General features: G+C 39.8%; 1 protein-coding gene across 1 annotated transcript in view; it reads right to left on the bottom strand.

Moving 5' to 3' along the window:
* The window catches only part of Reln (reelin), a 448,260-nt gene that overhangs the window by 216,419 nt on the left and 211,026 nt on the right, over positions 1-20,815 (bottom strand). Inside the window, exons 7-8 of the mRNA XM_051152119.1 lie at positions 16,848-16,944; positions 11,082-11,133 (exon numbers count right to left, since the gene is read on the bottom strand). Of these exons, the coding sequence (XP_051008076.1) occupies positions 11,082-11,133; positions 16,848-16,944 (149 nt within the window). The remainder of the gene's footprint in view (positions 1-11,081; positions 11,134-16,847; positions 16,945-20,815) is intronic.

Consider the following 20,815-nt stretch of genomic DNA (forward strand, 5'->3'; position numbering starts at 1 on the left):
AGGTGACATGAATCTATTGGAGTAATGATTACAGTGGTAATTATAGTTTATGCTTTTTAATTTTAGCTATGAGTGATTTTTTGATTCATGGGTGTGGGGGGGATACCATCAAAGTACCCCCAAGGCATCAAAGAAAAATAGTAAGATCTTACTTGCTATTTTGTGATTTTTTTTCTTTAAATTAATTCTTCCCCAATAAAGACTACTGTTAGCTATAAATCCATTCTAGATAGTGAACATCTGTCTAGCTATTTCTTGGGAGGTGGCTGTGTGTATTTACCCATCCCTTTAAAATGATAGCGTAGAAATGACTATCTTCCACTTGAAGCTTTATCTCCATCTTTCTGGAGCCTGCGGGAAACATTCTAGAAGCCCCATTTATTATGATATCAAGCTAGCCTACTATGGCAGCAAGAGTAATATCTTAATATACCAAGTCTAGAAGCACTAACCTACAAGCTGTAACTAAAATATGCCCCCCCAAGTTTTAAGCATAAAATATTATCATTTTCAGGTCAGTTTAATATTTCTCAGTGTTTACGTTATTCCGTTCCTCCCATTACTCAAAACTTATACTATTATAAAATTTATATAATTTATAAATTGTGTAAATTTATCTCATACAACTTATTTTTATGTTATTTTATTCCTTCCCCACTATTCAAAACCTACACTATTATGAAATTTACATAATTTAGAAATCCTATAAATTATAGTTAGCTTTTCACTAGTAGCAATCTAGCTTATTTTCTAATACTGCTCAAAGCAAATCATTTTCATTATTCTCATCATTTTACTGTATATCAGCTATCACAGAATACCATGGAACAAATGTAGTATTCAAGACAAGTGAGAAAATCTACCAAGAGAGACGAGGGCTTTGTCTTAAGTATGTTATTTTTACCAGATCTCAGATCTGAGAGTTAAAATACGTGCTAGGGAAAGGCTGCTGAAGGAAGCAGGTCCTTGGCTGAGCCAGCGCTCTACCAAGCTCCCAGCACCATACTCTTAGCTGCGGACCACATGTCGGATGGTGCTCCACATCCTCCAATGCAGGGGTGCTCCTGGGTCTCACGAACGCCAGGCTTGATCTCTCCGTGCTGGGCCTGAACAGAAATCTGGCAGCTTATGCCTTGCTGAAGTTCAGGGGCTGGGGCCAGGGAAGCTGCGTTTGGATTCTTGGGTAAAAGGCGGGGTGAGAAAGAATGCTTAGTGTATCAGATAATGTTTTGTGGCAGCCCAGGCAGGAAATGTCCTGGGGCTTTTGGGTTCCTAATGACATAGATGGGAATCATGGCTGAAAGGATCCCACAGATAATCACTTTAATTAAGAATTGTTCCATTCTACACAAAGGAAAATCCCGGAGTTACTGTTGGCCCTGCCAAGAACAAATGAATTCAATTTTGATACAATAGGATAACCAAAGTTAATAAATTTGATAAATCATTATTTTATTAATAGAAGGTTTTAATTTAGAGAAATGAGTATGTTCATAATATTTGGTCAGCATTGAGTTATCAATTAACAATTATTTAAACATGGAAATCTAGTGTTTAATGTCTGCATTGCTATTCTGCCCACCAAAAATACTCCTGGAGGAAACTAGATACATTTATAATTTATAAGTATAATTATATTTATGGTTTATAATTGAGGAAACATTACAATACTGTAAAAAGGATTAGTACACACAAAAATATTCATTTTAAGCATTTACTCAAACTAATATTAAGTATTAGAAGTCAAAGTAGGATAATCGAATTAATGAGACCTCAAAAATATTCTGTATTAGACACATTCTTCTTTTAAATCCCCCAAATGTAGAAACACCACATTTTCAGAGCAAGCATTTTCTATTTTGTGCTTGATATTGGTTTGTTTTTAAAAAGAGGATTCAATGGAGCAAAGTCTTCTGCTTGGGGTCAAATCTATCCATGAAGAGGATTTGTGGACTTGACTCTGCACAGAAATGTGACAGTGTGTGACTTACTCATGTCTCGTTCCTTAGTCACCTTTCTGGCTGCAACCTCATTAGGGGACCTCTTCCAGCTTATGGCAGATGGACAGTGACCACAGGGTAGAAAATGAACAGCTGTCCTCCCCTTTTGTGCCTTTTTCTTTCTGTCCTATACCTATTTTCTTCATGGCCACTGCCCTGCCTATCCTAGGAAGAGACACAATGATTTCTCTTGTACTCTGTGTATGTAACAAATGCTGCGACCTCCCCCAATCCTTTCTGGGTACCAACTCTTCTCTAGTTTCCTTCCATGCCCATAAAGGAGAGCTTTTTCCAGACAAGAAATGCAAAATATGTCAGGTTTGCCAAGATTTCTGGCCATGAAGGCCTCCTTTCCCTGGACCAATATAATCAAGGCCTCGGTACTTATGTGCCTGTCTGGTTTTTGTTTTTCCTGGATGTCCCAATCTTTTCTTTGGAGGGGCATCATGTACGTGCCTTTCCTTACGTTATCAACCTCCTTTGGCTCTGACCTTGGTCTCGGCTCTCAGAATGGCTTGCAAGGGATATGACACTAAGGGATGGCACCATGCTTACTCCTGTCAGCCTCCCTCCCGAGAGATGAAGCCCAGCTCTGGACCTCCTGCTTGCCTGGACATTCTGTTAGGATGTGTTTTTACGTCCTTCTGCTCTGAGTCATTTAGCCATCCTTGCTGGATACTGTCCAACTTGCCTTCTTTTTCATAAAGAAACTCTCTTTTCCAAATTATTGGAAATCAATTTTTTAAAGTTTTTTTTTTGGTTAACATAATTATACATATTTAAGAGGTAGCATGCAATCTTCTGATACATATATTTGATTTGATAATTTTCTTACAACCTGGGGAATAACATAGGTTTTGATGACAGTACAGTACATCATATATAGCAAACTTCCCAAAGAGCTCCTCTTTGTGATAGATGGGTTCCTTATCAAATGCCCTTGATTAGTCAGTAAGGGCCTGGAAATTGCTGGCTCATATTAAGATCTGAATTGTCCGTGGATTTCCCTCGGCCTACTCCACCACCACAGAAGTCAGAAATGGGTATGACACTGAGCATAAACGAGGAACACCACTAAGCCACTTCCCTCAGCTCCAAACCAAATTCAATCTAGTTCCCATGTATCTCCAGCCACAAAGAGATGTACATTCCCCAGTCTTTGATGATCATCTAAGCAACAAAGGGTAAAAGCAGATGTATAGAAATGGCCAGTGTGTAAGTCAAAGTAGAGTGAAGCAGATATCACAAAAGAAATTCAGAGGCCTTGGCGGTGCAGAGACATTGGGCTGGGGCAGCAGAGTGAGTTTCCAGAGGCGTGGTACTGCAGAGAACACTGTCTACACTGATGGTCAACTTCTCACTCTACACCCACTTGTGTAGTCCCTCTATAGAGAAAAAAGCCCTGATAAACATTAGCAGAATGTAGGTATGAATGAAATGCTGATATTTATTATTTAAGAATCACTGGATAAGTGACAAAGTGAATATTTCAAGAGAAAGAGCATAATCCTTACCTTGAACAATGTACTTTACTTTATACGAAGTTCATTTTTTATTTAGTAACCGGTTTTGGTAATTAAAAATTAATCTAAAAAAATGTCCCAGAAACTTATTCTTAGTGTAATTTTGCTATGGTATTTAAACAGATAAAAACATTATCTTTTAAAATAGCCCTTAATTCTTTGGTGTGAAAAGGATTTGGAATATATAAGTATACTTCAAAAGAGACTGTGTATGTTTTTAACTTAAACTCATCTTTTAAGATGTACATGCCTTACAGAGGCACAGGCCACTCCTGTGATGGAAAATCAGGATATAAAGCAGCTCCACAGAATTATTTACTACATTCAGATAATAAACAAGTATTATACGTGTACATATCTATGCTTGTGTGTTAACATAGATCCTTAAGAGACCTGAAAATCAATTCCCAAATGTAATTTTAATATATTTTTTTAACCTAAGAATTTTATAATGAAAAACACATATTGAACTTCATGCAGCATAATTATTAATTTTGCTATTAAGTTTTTCTAAAATTTCACTTTTTATTTCTATTAATTTTGGGCTCAGATCACCAGGGACTTTATTGGTGTGATACAGATTTCCATGTTTTGTATGATGTTTGACTGTTTGCTAACTTCTCCAAGATCTTACTTAGCAAGGAGAGTAGTTTTTGCAGAGTGCAAGACTCAAATTTGAAATACGGTATTTAATTTCAGTAAGTTCATGGAGGAAATGAGCAGTAATTCACACGGAGGAACAGAAGGCTCAATTTCTTCTCCTCCTCAATTACCTGCTCTAAAAGAACAGAGAAAATTTATCTACGGAATCAAGTTCTGAGTAATTAAGATGTTTATGAATCGGGCTCAAGGGAAAAATGAACAGCTCCTCTATGCCATACAAAATATAATCTCTCACACACGCGGCACTTTTTCTCTTTATTTAATAAAAATATGAAGCCACATTTCTTTTTTTTTCCATAAATTCCCAGTTCAGCTAAGAGTACCTCAAACTTTGGATTATTCCAGCGGGTTAGTTTTCAGAACATGTTCATACAAGGCAGGGACTCGTGTTTATCTCAAAGACATTTTGGCATGTGTAGTACAGAAAGCAATTCAGGCCCTAGAACGCTTTCATATCTTAGTATCTACATTCAAAGCATATGTGATCTAATGCTGTTTCCGGTTCCCTATTGCTCTGACATGATTAAAGCAGACAAAAAGGAATACAACCACAAAGACGCACATCCATCCCACAAATAACCACAAACATGCAAACAACGTCCGATGTAACACACACACACACCCAACCTCCCAATATAAAAGCACACATACACAACTCCCCAATACAAAACCATAACAACCATCCAATACAAACCAAACAACAATGAAAAAACCAAAAGCCCAAGACATTTATTATAAATAAATCCAAATTTAGAAAGCTAACTGATTTTATGAATTATCAACAAACAATAGATTCTAAATGAGTTCACTAGCTCCATTGTCAAGCACATGAGTATATAGTTCTGCTTGTTTCTGCCAGCAGAAGCAAAGCTTACCGGTGAGTCTCAGCTTTGTTCTGGATCATCTCCATGCAGTGATATCCTTGGACCATTTCTCTGATAACCACTTTGGTCATGAAAGTCTGCATCATACCACGTTAGCACTTATCTTCATGTCACTGGAATTGTTATTTGTCACTCTGCTAGTAAATCTCTATTTTTGAATCCCTGGCTTTGGCGCTTAGAACGCCATCATGCAAAGTCAGATTTGACCAAGTCACGCCATCTGTTTTTCGTTTGCTTGATTGCTTTTGTGTCCTGGTGTGTATGTGCACGTATGTGCACATGCACAGGCACATGCGTGTGCGTGCATGTGTATGTGTGCGTGTGTGTGCATGTGTGAGTGTGTGCATGTGCATGCATGTGTGTGTATATGCATATGTGAGTATTTATGTATATGTAGGGGAATGTGCACATGGAGGATTGAAGTCTCTGCCAGGAGTCTTTGCTGTTTGCCCTCCACTGTATTTATGGAGGGAGGGTCAACTCCTGCTGGTCTGGGTGGTCTAGCCGGCTGGCCATGGGGATCTGCTACCTCTGCCTTCTGAGTGCAAGGACTCCGAGTGGTTGCCATGCCCATTCAGCGTTTGAAATGAGAGTTCTGGTCCTTACACCTGATGACAAATGCGTTATCCACAGAGCCAATGACCTCCCCAGGCCACACTATTTGTCTGTTGTGTCTGCTTACCTCTTCATTTGACAAGTGACTTTTATTCATAAAAAAAAAAAAAAAAAGAGTTGGGTGAATTCAATTAAGAATATTCTGTCTTTCTTTTTTTTTTAAAAAAAACATCATTCTAATGGTTTCTTTCTTCTTTTATTTAAATTTTTTATTATTAATTTATTCTTGTTACATCTCAATGGTTATCCGATCCCTTGTGTCCTCCCATTCTTCCCTCCCTCCCCTTTTCCCCTTATTCCCCTCCCCTATGACTGTTCCTGAGGGGGATTACCTCCCCCTGTATATGCTCATAGGGTATCAAGTCTCTTCTCGGTAACCTGCAGTCCTTCCTCTGAGTGCCACCAGGTCTCCCCCTCCAGGGGACATGGTCAAATGTGAGGCACCAGAGTACGTGAGAAGGTCATATCCCACTCTCAAGTGTGGAGACTGTTCTGACCGTTGGCTAGATCTGGGTAGGGGTTTAAAGTTTACCGCCTGTATTATCCTTGGCTGGTGCCTTAGTTTGAGCGGGACCCCTGGGCCCAAATCTGCCTATCATAATGTTCTACTTGTAGGTTTCTAGGACCCTCTGGATCCTTCTACTTTGCCATTCTCCCATGCTTCTCTCATCTAGAGTCCCAATAGGATGTCCTCCCCTCTGTCCCAGTTTCCTGGTAAGTGAAGGCTTTCATGGAACATGCCCCTTGGGCTTAGAGAGTGCCTCAAAGTCTACCAAGAAAATGCTAAGTAGAGTCTTAACCAAACTATAAAAACACATTTTAAGAACTCACTTCACTATTGTCCTAGTTTGATTTCTGTTATGATAAATACCATGGTCAGAAATAATGTGGGGTTTATACAGTGTTTCCTTCTAGGTCATAATGCCTTAGTGAGGGAAGTCAGGCAGGAAATGACGCCGAAGCCACGGAGAAGCTGTTCAGCGAATCCTTGTCCTTGGGTTCTGCTCTCCTATATAGCCAGGCCCACCCTTCGAGGCGGTGATACCCCCTGCAGTGCTACAAACCTTCCTACATGAACCAGCAACCAAGAAAATGTCCCACAGACAAGCTACAGGTGAACAGGATTAGAGAAGTTTCCAAATGAGACTTCTTCAGAAAACTCTGGGCTGTGTTAACAGCTAAAGCTAACCAGGACAATTATATTCTCTTACTATTTAAGAGGACCCTTTGTACACACCTCTGTTAAAACTATGCCATTAAAAAAATAATTGTTTTTATTGAGGCAGGATCTAACTATGTAGCACAGGCTGGCTTTGAATTTGCGTTATATGCTGGACTGCCCTGAACTCTGAATCCTCATGCCTTGGCCTCCCAAGTGATGGGATTATGCCATTTTAAATAATCTCAATTAAGTGACTAAAACTCCTCCCGTAGCTCTCTGTGGCATCTATGAGCTAGCTCTGTAGATACATCCATTTTTATCTGACCTTGTTCACATCTGCCCAGGCTAATCCTGGTTTACGAAGGCATTCTCACTCTCTCCCTGTTTGTGTGTAGACACCTCATGCTCTGAAAGCCTTCCTGACAGCCTGTTAAGAGGCTCTTGGGATTTTTTCTAGTTAGGAAGCTCCCCAAAACCCCTGCCTTTATCAGGATGGACTGGGCCTGTCTGCACCCACTATTGTAACAACCTGGTATTGGAGCCTAATTGTTGCAAACGTATCCAGAGCCTCCTGCTACACCAGCTGACGGCTGCAAACATATTTTCTCACTTGTTCTTTCACTAAAGCTAAAGCTTCCTCAAGACAACGAGGAGCCAACATGCAGTAAAACTCTGTTAAGTGAGTGACAGACACAAGGACCCACCAGTATTTCCCTTGGAAGTAAAATTCTGTCTGGGAAACCAGTTTAGAGAAATCTGGTTTGCAGGGGGCATCGGTGCAAATTTCTCTTCCCATCCCAGAGGAAATCTAAAGGAAATGGGTAAATGTCCCTAAGGCTATAGCCATAAATTCCACAAGTTGAATCTAATGAATCAAGTGAGGACTACAGCAAATCGATGCCTCAGCTCAGAAATGGAAACAAGAGCTTTCATTGGGATAGAAAAATGAGAGGTTCTTAGAATACTTCAGGACACCTTAAAATGGCTTAGCTATTGATAGCCTGATGTTTCAGTTTGCAAAACTGGGTTTTCAGAATCCTATTAATGTTTAAAAAAAATCTCTTTAAGAGTGTTTGCATATCTATTTATATGCTTAGAGACACAGGGATAATATACATATGCCATTTTAAGTATGCTGTAATATTTATGTACATTACACATATTTGAAGGGCCTTTAAGACATGCCCTAGTAATGTAATTTCTGTATACAGATCTCTAAAGTACTTGGAACTAATTATGAATATAAATCATCATATCACTTATAAACAATAGTGAAATTCCTTAGAAATCACCTATATATCACCCGCATGGTTCGCTGAACACGTTACACGACTTCCCCAGCAGTGGCACCGAAACTGATGGACTATAGTACCATTGAAAGCATGGATGTGGAGAATTCCAGGATCTCTAATGAGACACAAATGCTGGACTCACAGCACACAACTGACTCTGCACAGCTTTTAAACCAAGTGCAGATGAAACAGGTATGGCACTGAAGTTACTATTTTGATGTTTCATCACTATAGAATTGTGAAGTCTGAAATGAATCCACACGCTTATGACACACTTAGCACTTATGCACATGCTCAGATGTATCCTCCATGCCATGCCTGTGGACAGAAAGTGCCACAGCCTTTAACCTCATCAACATCCATATAAATGAATGATCACGAGACGCATAAATCCAATTCTGCAATAATGTTTATATTTACCCCCATGGCATCATACACAATGAAGGTAATAGTTTGTTTTTACATTGTTTTAACCCTTTTCACATCAGAAAACATCTAGTTTCAAAATGCAGTGAATACATTTCCCAATTAAGTTTCTAAGTAATGAACTATAATTTCTCTAATTAAATATACTGTTTCACTCCCAGTGCTACATTCCAATTTCATTTTTTATTTTAAAATGACAGTCAAAGATTTTAAAGATATGCTTTTTACATTATAAACTGCCCTTCCCTCCCTCCTTCCCTTCCCTCCCTCCCTCCCTTCCCTCCCTCCCTCCCTCCTTTCCTCCCTCCCTCCCTCCCTCCCAGTCTCTCTTTCCTTCCCCTGACCCATTTCTCCTCACTGCTGTTACCCTTCCTGCCATTTAATGTAGAAGCCAGGGTTCAAATCCATGCTCTAAGTTATACAGACTGGTCTGTTAACGTGTAAGAGAAACAAAAGTTTGCACAAGGTTGGATGCTAGGTCTAACCAAAGGAGCCTGGCCTAGTAGTTATTCTGTGTTCCGAACGTCATAGACTAAACCTTGCACTCTTTAGCCAACTCCCCAACTCTCCCTGCTTGGTCCTTTTTGTTGGTTCTACTAAACTAATACTGCATTTGGCCTGACTGAGAAGGTAAGGAAACAGAGAATCTATGCCATTCACAAAAATAGGCATTTTTCTTCCTATAATAAATAATAATTTAATTGATGCTAGATCTCTTTTCCCTTGAATAAAGTAAAAATCTAGTGGAATTATGGATTCTTGTGTAGTTCTTCATTGCCTAAATATAATATTTGAAATTAATGTTTATTTTTAACAAGAAGGTTACTCCCAATACAGATACATTTTTCCTCCTTATTTTGACTTTCCAGTGGTTTAATAAATAGAACACATTAATTCTGGTTAAGATCCATGAAGGCACTTGTCAGACTCTAGTTTTAAAAATTTATTCTTGTCAAACTACAATCATAAATAGAACTCTGTTTCATCCTGACTACGGAAGTTAGGATGGGCATGCTAGCAGATTGGAAAAGCCATTTAAAAACCCACTCTTTCTCTTCTTCCTAGCGGCCATTAAAAATAGATATGCACTTTTGGTTTGTCTATGAAATGCTGTGGGCTGTCCTATTCATGTGTGAGGAGTAATCCTAACTCTATCGTGTACTCTTACACACTGACACAAGCTTAAACAGGGCTTACCAATGAAAGAGCAACAATCGCATGACCAGAAAAGCCACTTTGGTACAGCCAAGCACAGCGGGTTCTGACTGTGGGCACGGACATGCACTAAGAACAGGAGCTGAGAGGAAGGCAGCCTTCTGGCTACTGAAGGCTGGGTTCCAGGGTACAGATGGTGGGGGCTAGGGTACAGTGACTGGAGTGTGACCGCCATAGGTCAGCAGCCTCCGCACCAGGACACAGATAAAGCCTAGGTCGCAATCAGAAGACAGACTCCACCTTTCTCTAGAATATTCTCTTTGGAAATGTGTAGATGTTACATATTGATTCATACATACATACATATATATATACATATTTATGAAAAAATTTAAAAATATAGACTAGATAGCAAAACTGCTACCACTTCATTGAAAGGCATATTATCACTGCATATTTTGGGTAGGAAGTTTTACATTTCATAGAGAAGGCCTTGAAAGAAATATTTTCAGATATAGTAATTTTTTCATTAGCTATATCAAAATCAAACATAGATTATTTATGTCAAACATAAAATCGTAATTAGGTTCTTTCAGCTAATAAAAATTACCTTCCACTACCAGTCAGAGCTCATAAAATAATTGACTACACTTCTATCTTGAACTGAACAAATTTAGCTAGTAGAGCATTCCTGCCACAACAGAATAATCCAATGCATTCAAAAGCCATATGTAAGTCATTTATAGAAAATATGTAAGGCCTGCAGAGTTGGCTCGGGGGTAAAGGTGATGCTGCAATCCCGAAAATTGAGTTTGATCTCCCAAATCCACATGGTTAAAAAAAAGGAAAAAAAAAAAAAAAAAAAAAAAAAAAAAAAGCAACTCCATCAAGTTGCCTTTTTTTTTTTTTGGTTTTTCGAGACAGGTTTCTCTGTGTAGCCTTGGCTGTCCTGGACTCACTTTGTAGACCAGGTTGGCCTCGAACACACAACGATCCACCTGCCTCTGCCTCCCGAGTGCTGGGATTAAAGGCATGCACCACCACGCCCGGCTCAAATTGCCCTTTGACCTCCACTCACACATGTGTTTGTTTACACACACATACATACACACCATAGTTAAATGGAATGCAATAAAAAGTCTTCAAAATGTTACAGACTATCTGTAGCACTCTTAATACCAATCACCACCCTTAAGGGGTAAGAATAAAGTACAGCATTTTAAAATGTTTCATTTCAATTTTTAAATTATTTGCTATGAAGACTCGATCTTCCCCAATTCTAAAAGCGCCTGGCACAGTTGTACAGTCTGATTACAAGAAGCCTTTCTAAGTTGTTGTTACAACTGCTGAGAGGCACTTACCAATGGAGAACTGGAGAACAGACGCTGTTGTCGTGTTTAGGCCTGTGGTGGTCTAAAAAGAAAACATGTAAAAATCAGACAAGGAAGACAAGGGCCGGAAAAGCTGGAGGGGAGGAGGGCAGGGCGGAGTCAGGGAGACAGACGCATCCAGGCAGGAGCTGCCCGCACCCAGCCGCCTATTCACTCTCAGCAGTATGCCAGAGCATAGACAGACTCTTCATTCCCCTTTGGGGAGCAAACTGCGAGACCCCCAACTTGAGCTGCCATGGAAAACAATTTCCCAGGGCACCTTGCAAGGGCCCTTGATAGAACTGCACGCAGCCCATTACCTCCCTCCACCTTATAACTGGTCTGCCAGCCAAAGAGAGTCTCGTAAAAAGGCAACCAAACACAAATGGGAGATAAAGAATGCATGAGTGACTAGAAAACAGATTATTTCTAGAAGTAAAGACAGAGGCAGGGCTATGACTCAGGGGTTAAAGGCACATGGTAACCTGAATCTGAGTTCAAGCTCAGGACTGATGGAAGGAGAGAGCTGGCTTTAGCAAGTTGCCCTCTGACCTCACATGCGTGTGCTGCGGCATCCCCACAACCGACCCTGCCCCCCGACACACAGAAGAAATGCATGTAACCAAAACACATTTTAAAAGTAAACAGAACTAAGACAGCCCATTTAAATGACATAATTTTCAGGGAGTAATAAAAATATTCTAAAACTGATCATGCTAATGACTGCACAACTTTTTTTTTTTTTTTGACTGCACAACTTTGTAAAGTGAATCACAGAACCTACGCATAGTTCTTGAAATGAAAGTGGGAGAGGAAAGGAAGAAGGGGAGAGAGAGAGGGAAAGGGTTAAGGAAGAGGGGGCACAGGTGGGAGAGGGAGAGACATTGTGAATAAGGGTCTGGGAAGTCTCACCCACATTTCTGTTAAACCTTAGTGTCATGAGGAGCTCTCTGACAGACTTCTGCGCTCTGGGAAGAGGAGTGACGTGAGTGTGATTGTGTGTAAAGTTAGCTATTCTTTGCAGTAGGCACACTGCTCTAATGAGGTGAAAGTTACATTCTCCTGAGCCCCACATGCTGAGGTACGCCTCACAGGACTCCACTCTTGGAAACAGCGGGTCTGTGTGCGCATGCCAGTGCAGCAGCACAGTGGGCTGGCTTCCTCTTGCTTCTTTATGACCCGACACCTCTAAATAACACACAACTGTAAAGTCTAGCGCATAAACAGCAAAGGGAAGAAGGGGACTGATGGGACATTTCATAAGCCATCCAGCCACAGAGCCTGTAGGAGCTACTGCCCTATGCCAGACACAAATCGCTGGTATGGACTGACAAAAGGAATTGTAGCTGTCTTCAATCTGAGTCTGCCCATCGTGCCCAGACCTCTGGCTGCTGTCTTCTTCCTCCCACCAGAGATATGAAAGAAAATGAACGATAAAATACTTTGAAAAGGAATCTGCTTCCCCACCCCCACCCCATAGCCTTTAAAGTAAGTAAACTCTCTGCCCTCATGGGTTTCCTCAGATGATTTCATATGAAAATATAAAGAGGCACACTACCAACAGAGACATTTTCTTTTAAATTCACATAAGTTGAATGATTTTATGTAACTGAATAGATTCCCAGATGAATGCTGAAACAGTTCTGAAAGTGGGCCCTTTGAAATAGAGGTATTATATAAATTAAAGCTTCTGCAGTGGCGGCGGCTGCTAGTGCACTGAGCATCCTAGAGAGCCCTCAACCCTCTTCCTGGTGATATAATAAATGATGCTGTGTCCTCTGTCTGATCAAGTCACACGGCTGCGACCTCTGCAAATGTGTAACAAGTTACTGGATGAAGCACTGCTAAGTTTCAAGGTGACCCTGCCTTTTGGTTAGTCATTGATTCTATATTTTTTTCCTTCACAAGGGAGACTGAGGACTCTGTGATGTTTGATGTTCATCTCATTGCTATTCCCACTCACTTTAATAAAACCATCAGCTACAAAAAAAATCATAGAAGGGAGATGAGCGAGGCTAATTAAGTGCTTGCTGTGTGAACAAGAGGACCCAAGTTCAGATCCCCAGGACCATCAACAAGCGTGGGCATGAAGGGGCTCATCTGCAACCCAAAGCTGGACAGGGGCAGGACAGAGACACATCGGTCACTAGAACTTGCCAGCCAGCTCATTAAACGGCATTCGTGAGCTCCTGCATTGGTGAGAGACCATGCCTCAAAACATAACATGCAGAAAAACTGATGAAGATGACCAAAACTGACCTCTGGCCTCCACAAATACATACATACATGTGGGTGTGCACTCATATGTACATGTGCACATACCAACAGTACAGTACACAAAAGGTAATAGGAACAATGAAATCCACTCATCTATATACATAATTGGTTTTTTAAAACAAATATTACTCTTGAGTTTAACATATAAATTTATATATTAACATTATTAAGATTTTTATATCTGACATTATGGAGACAAAAGAAGCTCTCATGGGTTTTTGATAAGTGATATAATAACTACGAATACCTGATAAGAACTTTTTTCTCACCAAATCTCAGTGCTTTTAAACAACCAAATAAGTTTCAAACCACAGCAAACAGAGTGGCAGTTTAAATAAATCTTGATAACTTACCGTAGACTAAGGCCATTTATCATGGCCGCCATTCTTGCAAATTTTTACTGGATTTAATAGTCTTTTAGTCTAGCTTATCACTGTAACTAAAACACATCTTCAACTCTATGAGAAAAATTCTTTTTACAAAGAAACAATAGGAGGGGGGGGGAACATGGATTGGTGTGGAGAGTGCTTGCCCAGCATGTGGGCGGTCCTGTGTCTAATCCTACAACACTGCAAATAAGCAAATACTCCTGAAAGGAGAATGGCATAATTCATTTGAAGTGCCAGGAACCTATTTCTCTTTATCTTCATTTTACACTAGCAAAGTAAATGAAGTTGAGCGTGACCACCTAAAATCTGGAGACTTGAATAGTTAGCAAAATGTCCGAGGACAGACCTTAGTGATGGAGACAAACTCCTAGAACGCATGTGTGAGTGGCACGAAACAACAACTTAAGTCTGAGGGATGCAGGTGTGGGCGTGGGCTCTTTTATACTGTCCTTTATTCTCTTCTTTCAGCTTCTGGAAAAGGCTCCACTCAGTCCCAACTAACTCAATTTTGCTCCTTTGGCTTGTTTTTTTTTTTTAATTATTTCTAAATTTCTTTTCTCCTTGTTTTCTCAAATACCAGGAGCAAGGAGCTTTGCAGGCAAACATCTTATAATAGGCTCAAAATGGCTCCAGGAAGACATGATAGCTCCCCGGGGTCAGAGGGACCCACACCACCAGGCCTGAGATCAAGACGACCCAGAGGCCATCCCGACTAGGGTTGTCAGCTACGCTTTATGCCATAATTTTCTGCAGGATCCTGGAGCAATTCCCAGCACCCGAGGCAGTTCTTAGGGCACTAGACATCTTGCCTGTGTCAGTTGCTCCAAAGCAAGTGGTTTCCCTGATTGCCTACCATGTGTTTCTTTAGGGGAGAAAAGCTACACCCGGGAACCCTCAGATCCATACCTAGACCCAGGAACCCTCAGGTTCAGACCTGACTACTAGGACTTTCGGATTGAAAAATAAAGCTCTAAGCATGCAAGCCTCGTGGTTTGTGGTTCTTTGTTTCACAAGTCCAGAAACTGGATCATGAGAAATAAGCAGGTCTGTTGCTTAGCAAGCAACGTCTCAGGGCTGGCATCTTCCATCAGTCCTCATGTGTCAGGGCTTTGACCGGATTAAGTTTTGGAGTTCCATGAAAATGTTCAAATTTTAGTAAATATAATATTGACGGGCGACTCCCTCCCTTCCTTTTCACTGGACTGGACTGCTTTCTGCGGACACAACTTGGACACTACCTACAGTTTGGCCTCTAGGAGGCTAATGCAATATGAAACTTACTGAAAATCAAATAGTTGTTATTGCTAAACTATCTCTTTGGCTCTACAGAACACATTCATTTTCCAGAAATACTTATGATGGGAAAATAAAATTACATACTACTTTATATCTTAGAAGATTACTATCATTATTACTTAGACATTTTGAGACGAGGACTTGCTATGTATCCCAGTCTGGCATCAGACTCACCCTCTCTGTCTCTCTGCGTCGTGCTGAGATTACAGGATTAATACGTGACTAAAGATTAATCTCACATATACAACTCAAACCAACCAACTGAGATACCAAATCTTAAAATAAACATATTGGGCTACAGAAACAATCAGGATGAAATTCATGTTGATCAAATAAGCCAGATATTTCAGTTTTTCCTTAGTATAGGAATTTACAAAAATAAAAATTCTGGCATTATAAGATACTTTTATTTCCCACTGCCAGTATTTTCAGAAATATTACTGAATGGAACACCTCCTAAAATAGGCAGTAATTCTTAGCTCAATTAACTATGATAAAACTAATTTTACATTAAGGCTTATAGATAATTAATTCAATCAAGATATATTATTTAAAGCATACTAGCAAATTTATTTTGTTTTCCAGAAAGAATTTCACTACCAGAGTCATAGTTGTCTGCAGGTATTATAATACTTTGTGAGACTTAAATTAGAAGGATCTATTATTTTAATTTGCATCTAATTAATTCTGTTTGTGATCTAGTTTCAAGCTAAAACTCCATTCATCAATGTTCTGAAGTGCATATTCTTAATAGGTTAAATATTACCACAAAAGGGGGTATTCAAGCAGAATAAAGTAAGAAAGTGTTACAAAGTTAATTGGCCTCCACACTTGATAAACAAACCTTCTTTTAGCTGCTTCTATAGGGTTTTCCTTCCTCTTCACTATGGAAGCTAATCTTCTGGCAACTTTCAAAGCTAGTGACTTTGAAACACAATGTGTGACACAGAGGTGAAAACACAACCTGCCGCGAGAAGGAAGCTGTGGGAGGAGAAGAGCATGGGAGGCAAACAGCCAGGCCCCAGGCCCACAGGCGGCATGTTAGGGGAGAGGAGCTGAGCCAGGACTTGATGCAACAGTGCTTTGATGCTCCTTTCAGGGGCGTGGAGTGACTGCAGTCCTTGTGTCAGGAAGGAGGGGAGTCAAAACAAAAGGCTCATTAGCCATATGCTGATGGTTAGTGGTGCCCTGTTTTTAATTTAGAATGCTCACTGCTCATAATTATTTCCTGAACTCACCTTCTCCAGCAATGGCTAATACCCGAATCCCAATGAGAGATGTTAACTACTCTGGAGTCATTTGGTGTGAATTACATTCAAAACAAATTCAGTTATCAGTATTCTTAAAAAGAAAACACATCCAAGTTTCATCCATTGTTAAGAACCAAAGTTTTAAAGTGATGCCATAAGAAACTAGACTTGCAAAGAGAAAATAATAGTGATGATCAGACCAAGGTTTTATATAAGAACTTAGAAAGCCGCACTTTGTTTAAATATGAGATGCGTTTTGTACATGTGATATGCACAATCATATTTGTATTTTAATCCATCTAATCATAGCGATGAATCATGTTTATTAAGACACACTGATGCTGTCAGTTTTATCAACGAACTCCTCGTTTTTATATTTGAAAACGATCATAAAATTACCTCTCCCAATTTTGAGATATTGATTATAGTACAAACAATATTTCAAGCTTTCATCTGAACTCCTAGAGAATAAAAGAAACTTTTGTTGGCAAGAAGTACAGTAAGTTGCACAATCAAACAGTGTTACAGCCCCAGCAAAGACTCACCAGCTCCCGAGGACCATATGGCTCACAGAAGGTGACAGCGTTGCCATGCATGATGGTGCCACACTGGTCTCCAGTCTCACAGTTGCTACATTCAACCCTGCAGAACACAGAACGCACCCTCAGTCCGAGAACTAAGCAGCACAAGTTGGCTTCTTGCTCCAATAGTTACGGCTACTTGGCTCCAACCCTCACTGCACAGACTGTCATGGCACACTGGATTCTGACAAGATTCCGATGGTATAAAAGCCCAGAGAGGCTTGAGCGTCCATCTAAGTTCCTTCAGTAACGTGAGATGGTGGGAAATTCCTTAAATTTCCAATTTAAGTTCCAATTTCCTCATGAATAAAATGAAGATAACTACTGACTCAAGTATCAAACAGCCACTGTGACAGTGAAAAGAGACAGTATCTAGAAACTGATGGTGCAGACATAGTACGGTATTACCAATAGTTAGATAGAAGATATAGAGGCACAATGGGCCCAACATAAGGACAGTTTCAAGGGTTAAAAATAAAGCAATATCCACTTACACAGTAAACTAAGCGTCTTCATCTCTAAAATGAAAATGGGTCTCACAAACGGATAGTTTGCATTATGGTCACTATAAATGTTTTAAGTAATTATTCTCAAGCAGATGTAAATGCATATGTATGTATATATATATGTTTACACTCCACTGTGCTAAAAATAATGGAAGCAAGCGCAAGCTTTATATAACTAAGGAATAGACATGGGCTCTAATACAAGCAACTTTTGTAAACTGACTTATGTTAACCTTGAAAAGAATTCAATCCTGTGTCTATTTTATTACTGTACTGAGTGGTTAATAAACACGAACGACAGCCTCAAAGTATATTTTTTCATCTCTCTCTAGGAGAAACTGAAGGCATGCCTACTTAGGACTTGACTTGGGATATGTTCAGCAGCGTTTGTAACACTCCCCACTCTAACATTTCCACCGGCAGCCATTACACATCTAACGTGCAGAAAGAAAGATCTATATTTCCCCTGTCTGGTCCTCAAACCACATGAGAGCTTTATTTGATGCAGAAAGACCTTCACATTCCAGGTGCCAAACTCTGTGGAAAGGGCACTGTGCCCTTGGCTTGGCAGATCACCGTGTTATCCTTTTCCATTGTTTACGCTTTCAGGGAGGGGGCAGCAACTCCATCCAGACAGGAAGACAGAGTGTGAGGAGAGATCACGCAGCCCCCCAGGGCAAGAGGCAGGAGCGCAGTAACTACAAACTCGGCAGATGGATCTAAGTCCTTCTTAGTCATTTTACCATTTAGAGAAAGTGGCTGCTGTACCAGCCTTCTCAGCGGTGCCCACACTAAGAAGATCACCAATGCCAACTGCCTTTAATTTTTTGTCAGCTAAACAGAAATTAATTTCTAGTAAGGATTTATGGTGTAGTTCACTGCATCATAAATCTTAGCAGGAAGTTGAAATAATTTCTTGAGTACTGTGATGCAAAAGTCTAATAAAATGTACTTGACATTAGAAGAAACACACTAGCTTTGGAAGGGCAAAGAATCAAATTTGTATTCATTTTTGGCATGTTTATTTACCGTATGTGGCATTCATAAATACTGGTTGAATAAGTAGCTGAATATACTACAACTTTATAAGAAGAATTATTCTTAAAGTCTGAAGTCCTAAAAAATCTTATAATACTGCCTGGCATATACTATGTATGAGTTATTACCTTATTATTATTAATAAAATTATTACCACTATTAATTTCTCATGAATCTCTGCCCTTTTTGGCTGCTATAAAACTGGTGTTTGAGTCCCTTCTCTCTGATACACAGTATGCCATATGAATTTCTCCCTATTGTTTTTCTAATTTTAAAGATGGACTATAAAAAAAGTATAAAGAGGTAGCATAAAAATTATATTGGGTGAGGGCTGGAGAGATGACTCAGCAGCTAGGAACACCCACATAGTAGCTCTCAGTCATCTGTAACTCCAGCCCCAGGGGATCTGATGCTATCATTGTGACTTCATGGTCACCTGGAACACGTGTGGTGCAGTCATACATCCAGGCAAAACGTCCATACATATAAAGTAAACCTTTAAAAATTATATTGGGATTTTTTAAATTGATACGGAATGAATGAAATTTTTATTAGTGATAGATGAGGATTATTTGAAAATTGTCATTATGAAATAGCTTAAGAGAAACATCAAACTTGACAGAGAAAAGAATAAGAGAATATTCAAAACTCATAATGTCCATCTGCCATCAGCCTGTAAGACAACAGTTCTCAGCCTGCCTAATGCTGCGATCTTTTAATACAGTTTCTCATGTTGTGATGACTCCCAACCATGATTTTTTTTTGTTGCTACTTTATAACTGCAAATTTTACTACTGTTTTGAATTGTAAATACCTGATATATCAGATGGCCTTAGGTGACCCATGTGAAAGGGCCATTCAGCCCCCAAAAGGGGTTGTGACCCACAGGTTGAGAACTGTTGCTCTAGAAAGATGTCACTGAAACCATCATTATTCCCATGAATCTGAGGTTGGCTATTTGGATTTCTGTAGTAACTGCCATCTTAGCTCTATATGTTCACCAGGAGTCCCTAGTCAATCATCTATAAGGGAATAATAACTGAATAAAACATGCGTTATAAGCCTCCTCTTCTATGTTTCTGATAGAGAAGGTACTGGGCAGACTGCACGTTGGTATATAGTTTAAAGGCGATGCCGATGCAGACAGCCTAGCAGGCTGGAGTGAGAGAAGCAATGACTACACAGGAGGCATGCAATGTGTCTAGAGGATCAACTCCACTTTGTAGAATAACTGGGGCTAATAAAATAGACACAAGGGAAAAGGCAGCACCATCAGGTGATGCTCTCCCCAAGCGCCTCAACAACTTCTAGGCCCCCCTCCCCCCGTCCAATGCATCATGTCTCAGAACTTAAACAAAATATTAAAGGAATGCTACCCTATTTAGACACTTAAAGATTCCCACACTTAAAGATTCCCAAGTGCCAGCTATCACTCACAGGAACAAAGGCTCCCCAAAGACTGATGGGATAAATCAGTGGGCTTCCCGCCAATGCTTTTAAATGCCCTTAGCTTGATTTTCTCACAATCTGACTGCGTTTGTCAACATAATTTATTTTCATTTACCCTGAATGCCTATCCCGCTAGGTGGTCAAGTCTAGTCCTTCTCTTAACTGCGAGTGGAATTGTTTATTCTTTCATCATTTATTAATGCATTCTTCTGTTACTACCATGGTAAGGACTTGCGCTGTGCTTAGCTTTAGCAGGATAATGGCCACCTGCTATAAACAAACAGTTCCAACAGAGGTTATCCACGCAATGGAGATGATCATGGCAGTGTTTTATGTGGTCGAGTGCCCTAAAGTGAATTTAAAGTTTTCTGTCTTCTCTCGGAGGACAGAAGTTACTCTCTTCGTTTTCACTAATAAGAACAATGACCTTCAGAGACGAAAAGACATCCACTCAAGGCTACCTAGCTATCAAATTACCAAAAGATTACAACAAATTCCACAGCCACTCTGTCCTTAAAGTCAGAAGATACACTGACTGTGGTGGGACAACTTCCAAGCTGGGAGGGTAAGCATGCAAGCAAGAAAGGTCACTGTTTGTAGGGAATAGAATATGCAGAAATTCTGATCCATAAACTGAATTGTTAGCTCAGCAGGTCAGTATGACTGGAATCATACCAGTATACAAAGAAAGATTACAAATTGCAGAAAGTAGAGTGTTTCATATACCACTGACCTGGTGACTGACAAGTACTATGCTGGGTCATCTACAAAAAAACCCCAAGCACATAAAACTATTATTGTCTTAAAAAATTCTTATTTAGAAATGCTAAAACTGAAATTTAGAGCTATAATTTTCTAAGGTGACATAACTAGTAGTTTACAGAACTGTGTTCTGACTCTATTCTGTTTACAAAGTCAGAGGCACGAAACAAATCCAAC

The sequence above is a fragment of the Acomys russatus genome, chromosome 10, assembly GCF_903995435.1.
Source record: "Acomys russatus chromosome 10, mAcoRus1.1, whole genome shotgun sequence".
Taxonomy (NCBI): Eukaryota; Metazoa; Chordata; class Mammalia; order Rodentia; family Muridae; genus Acomys; species Acomys russatus.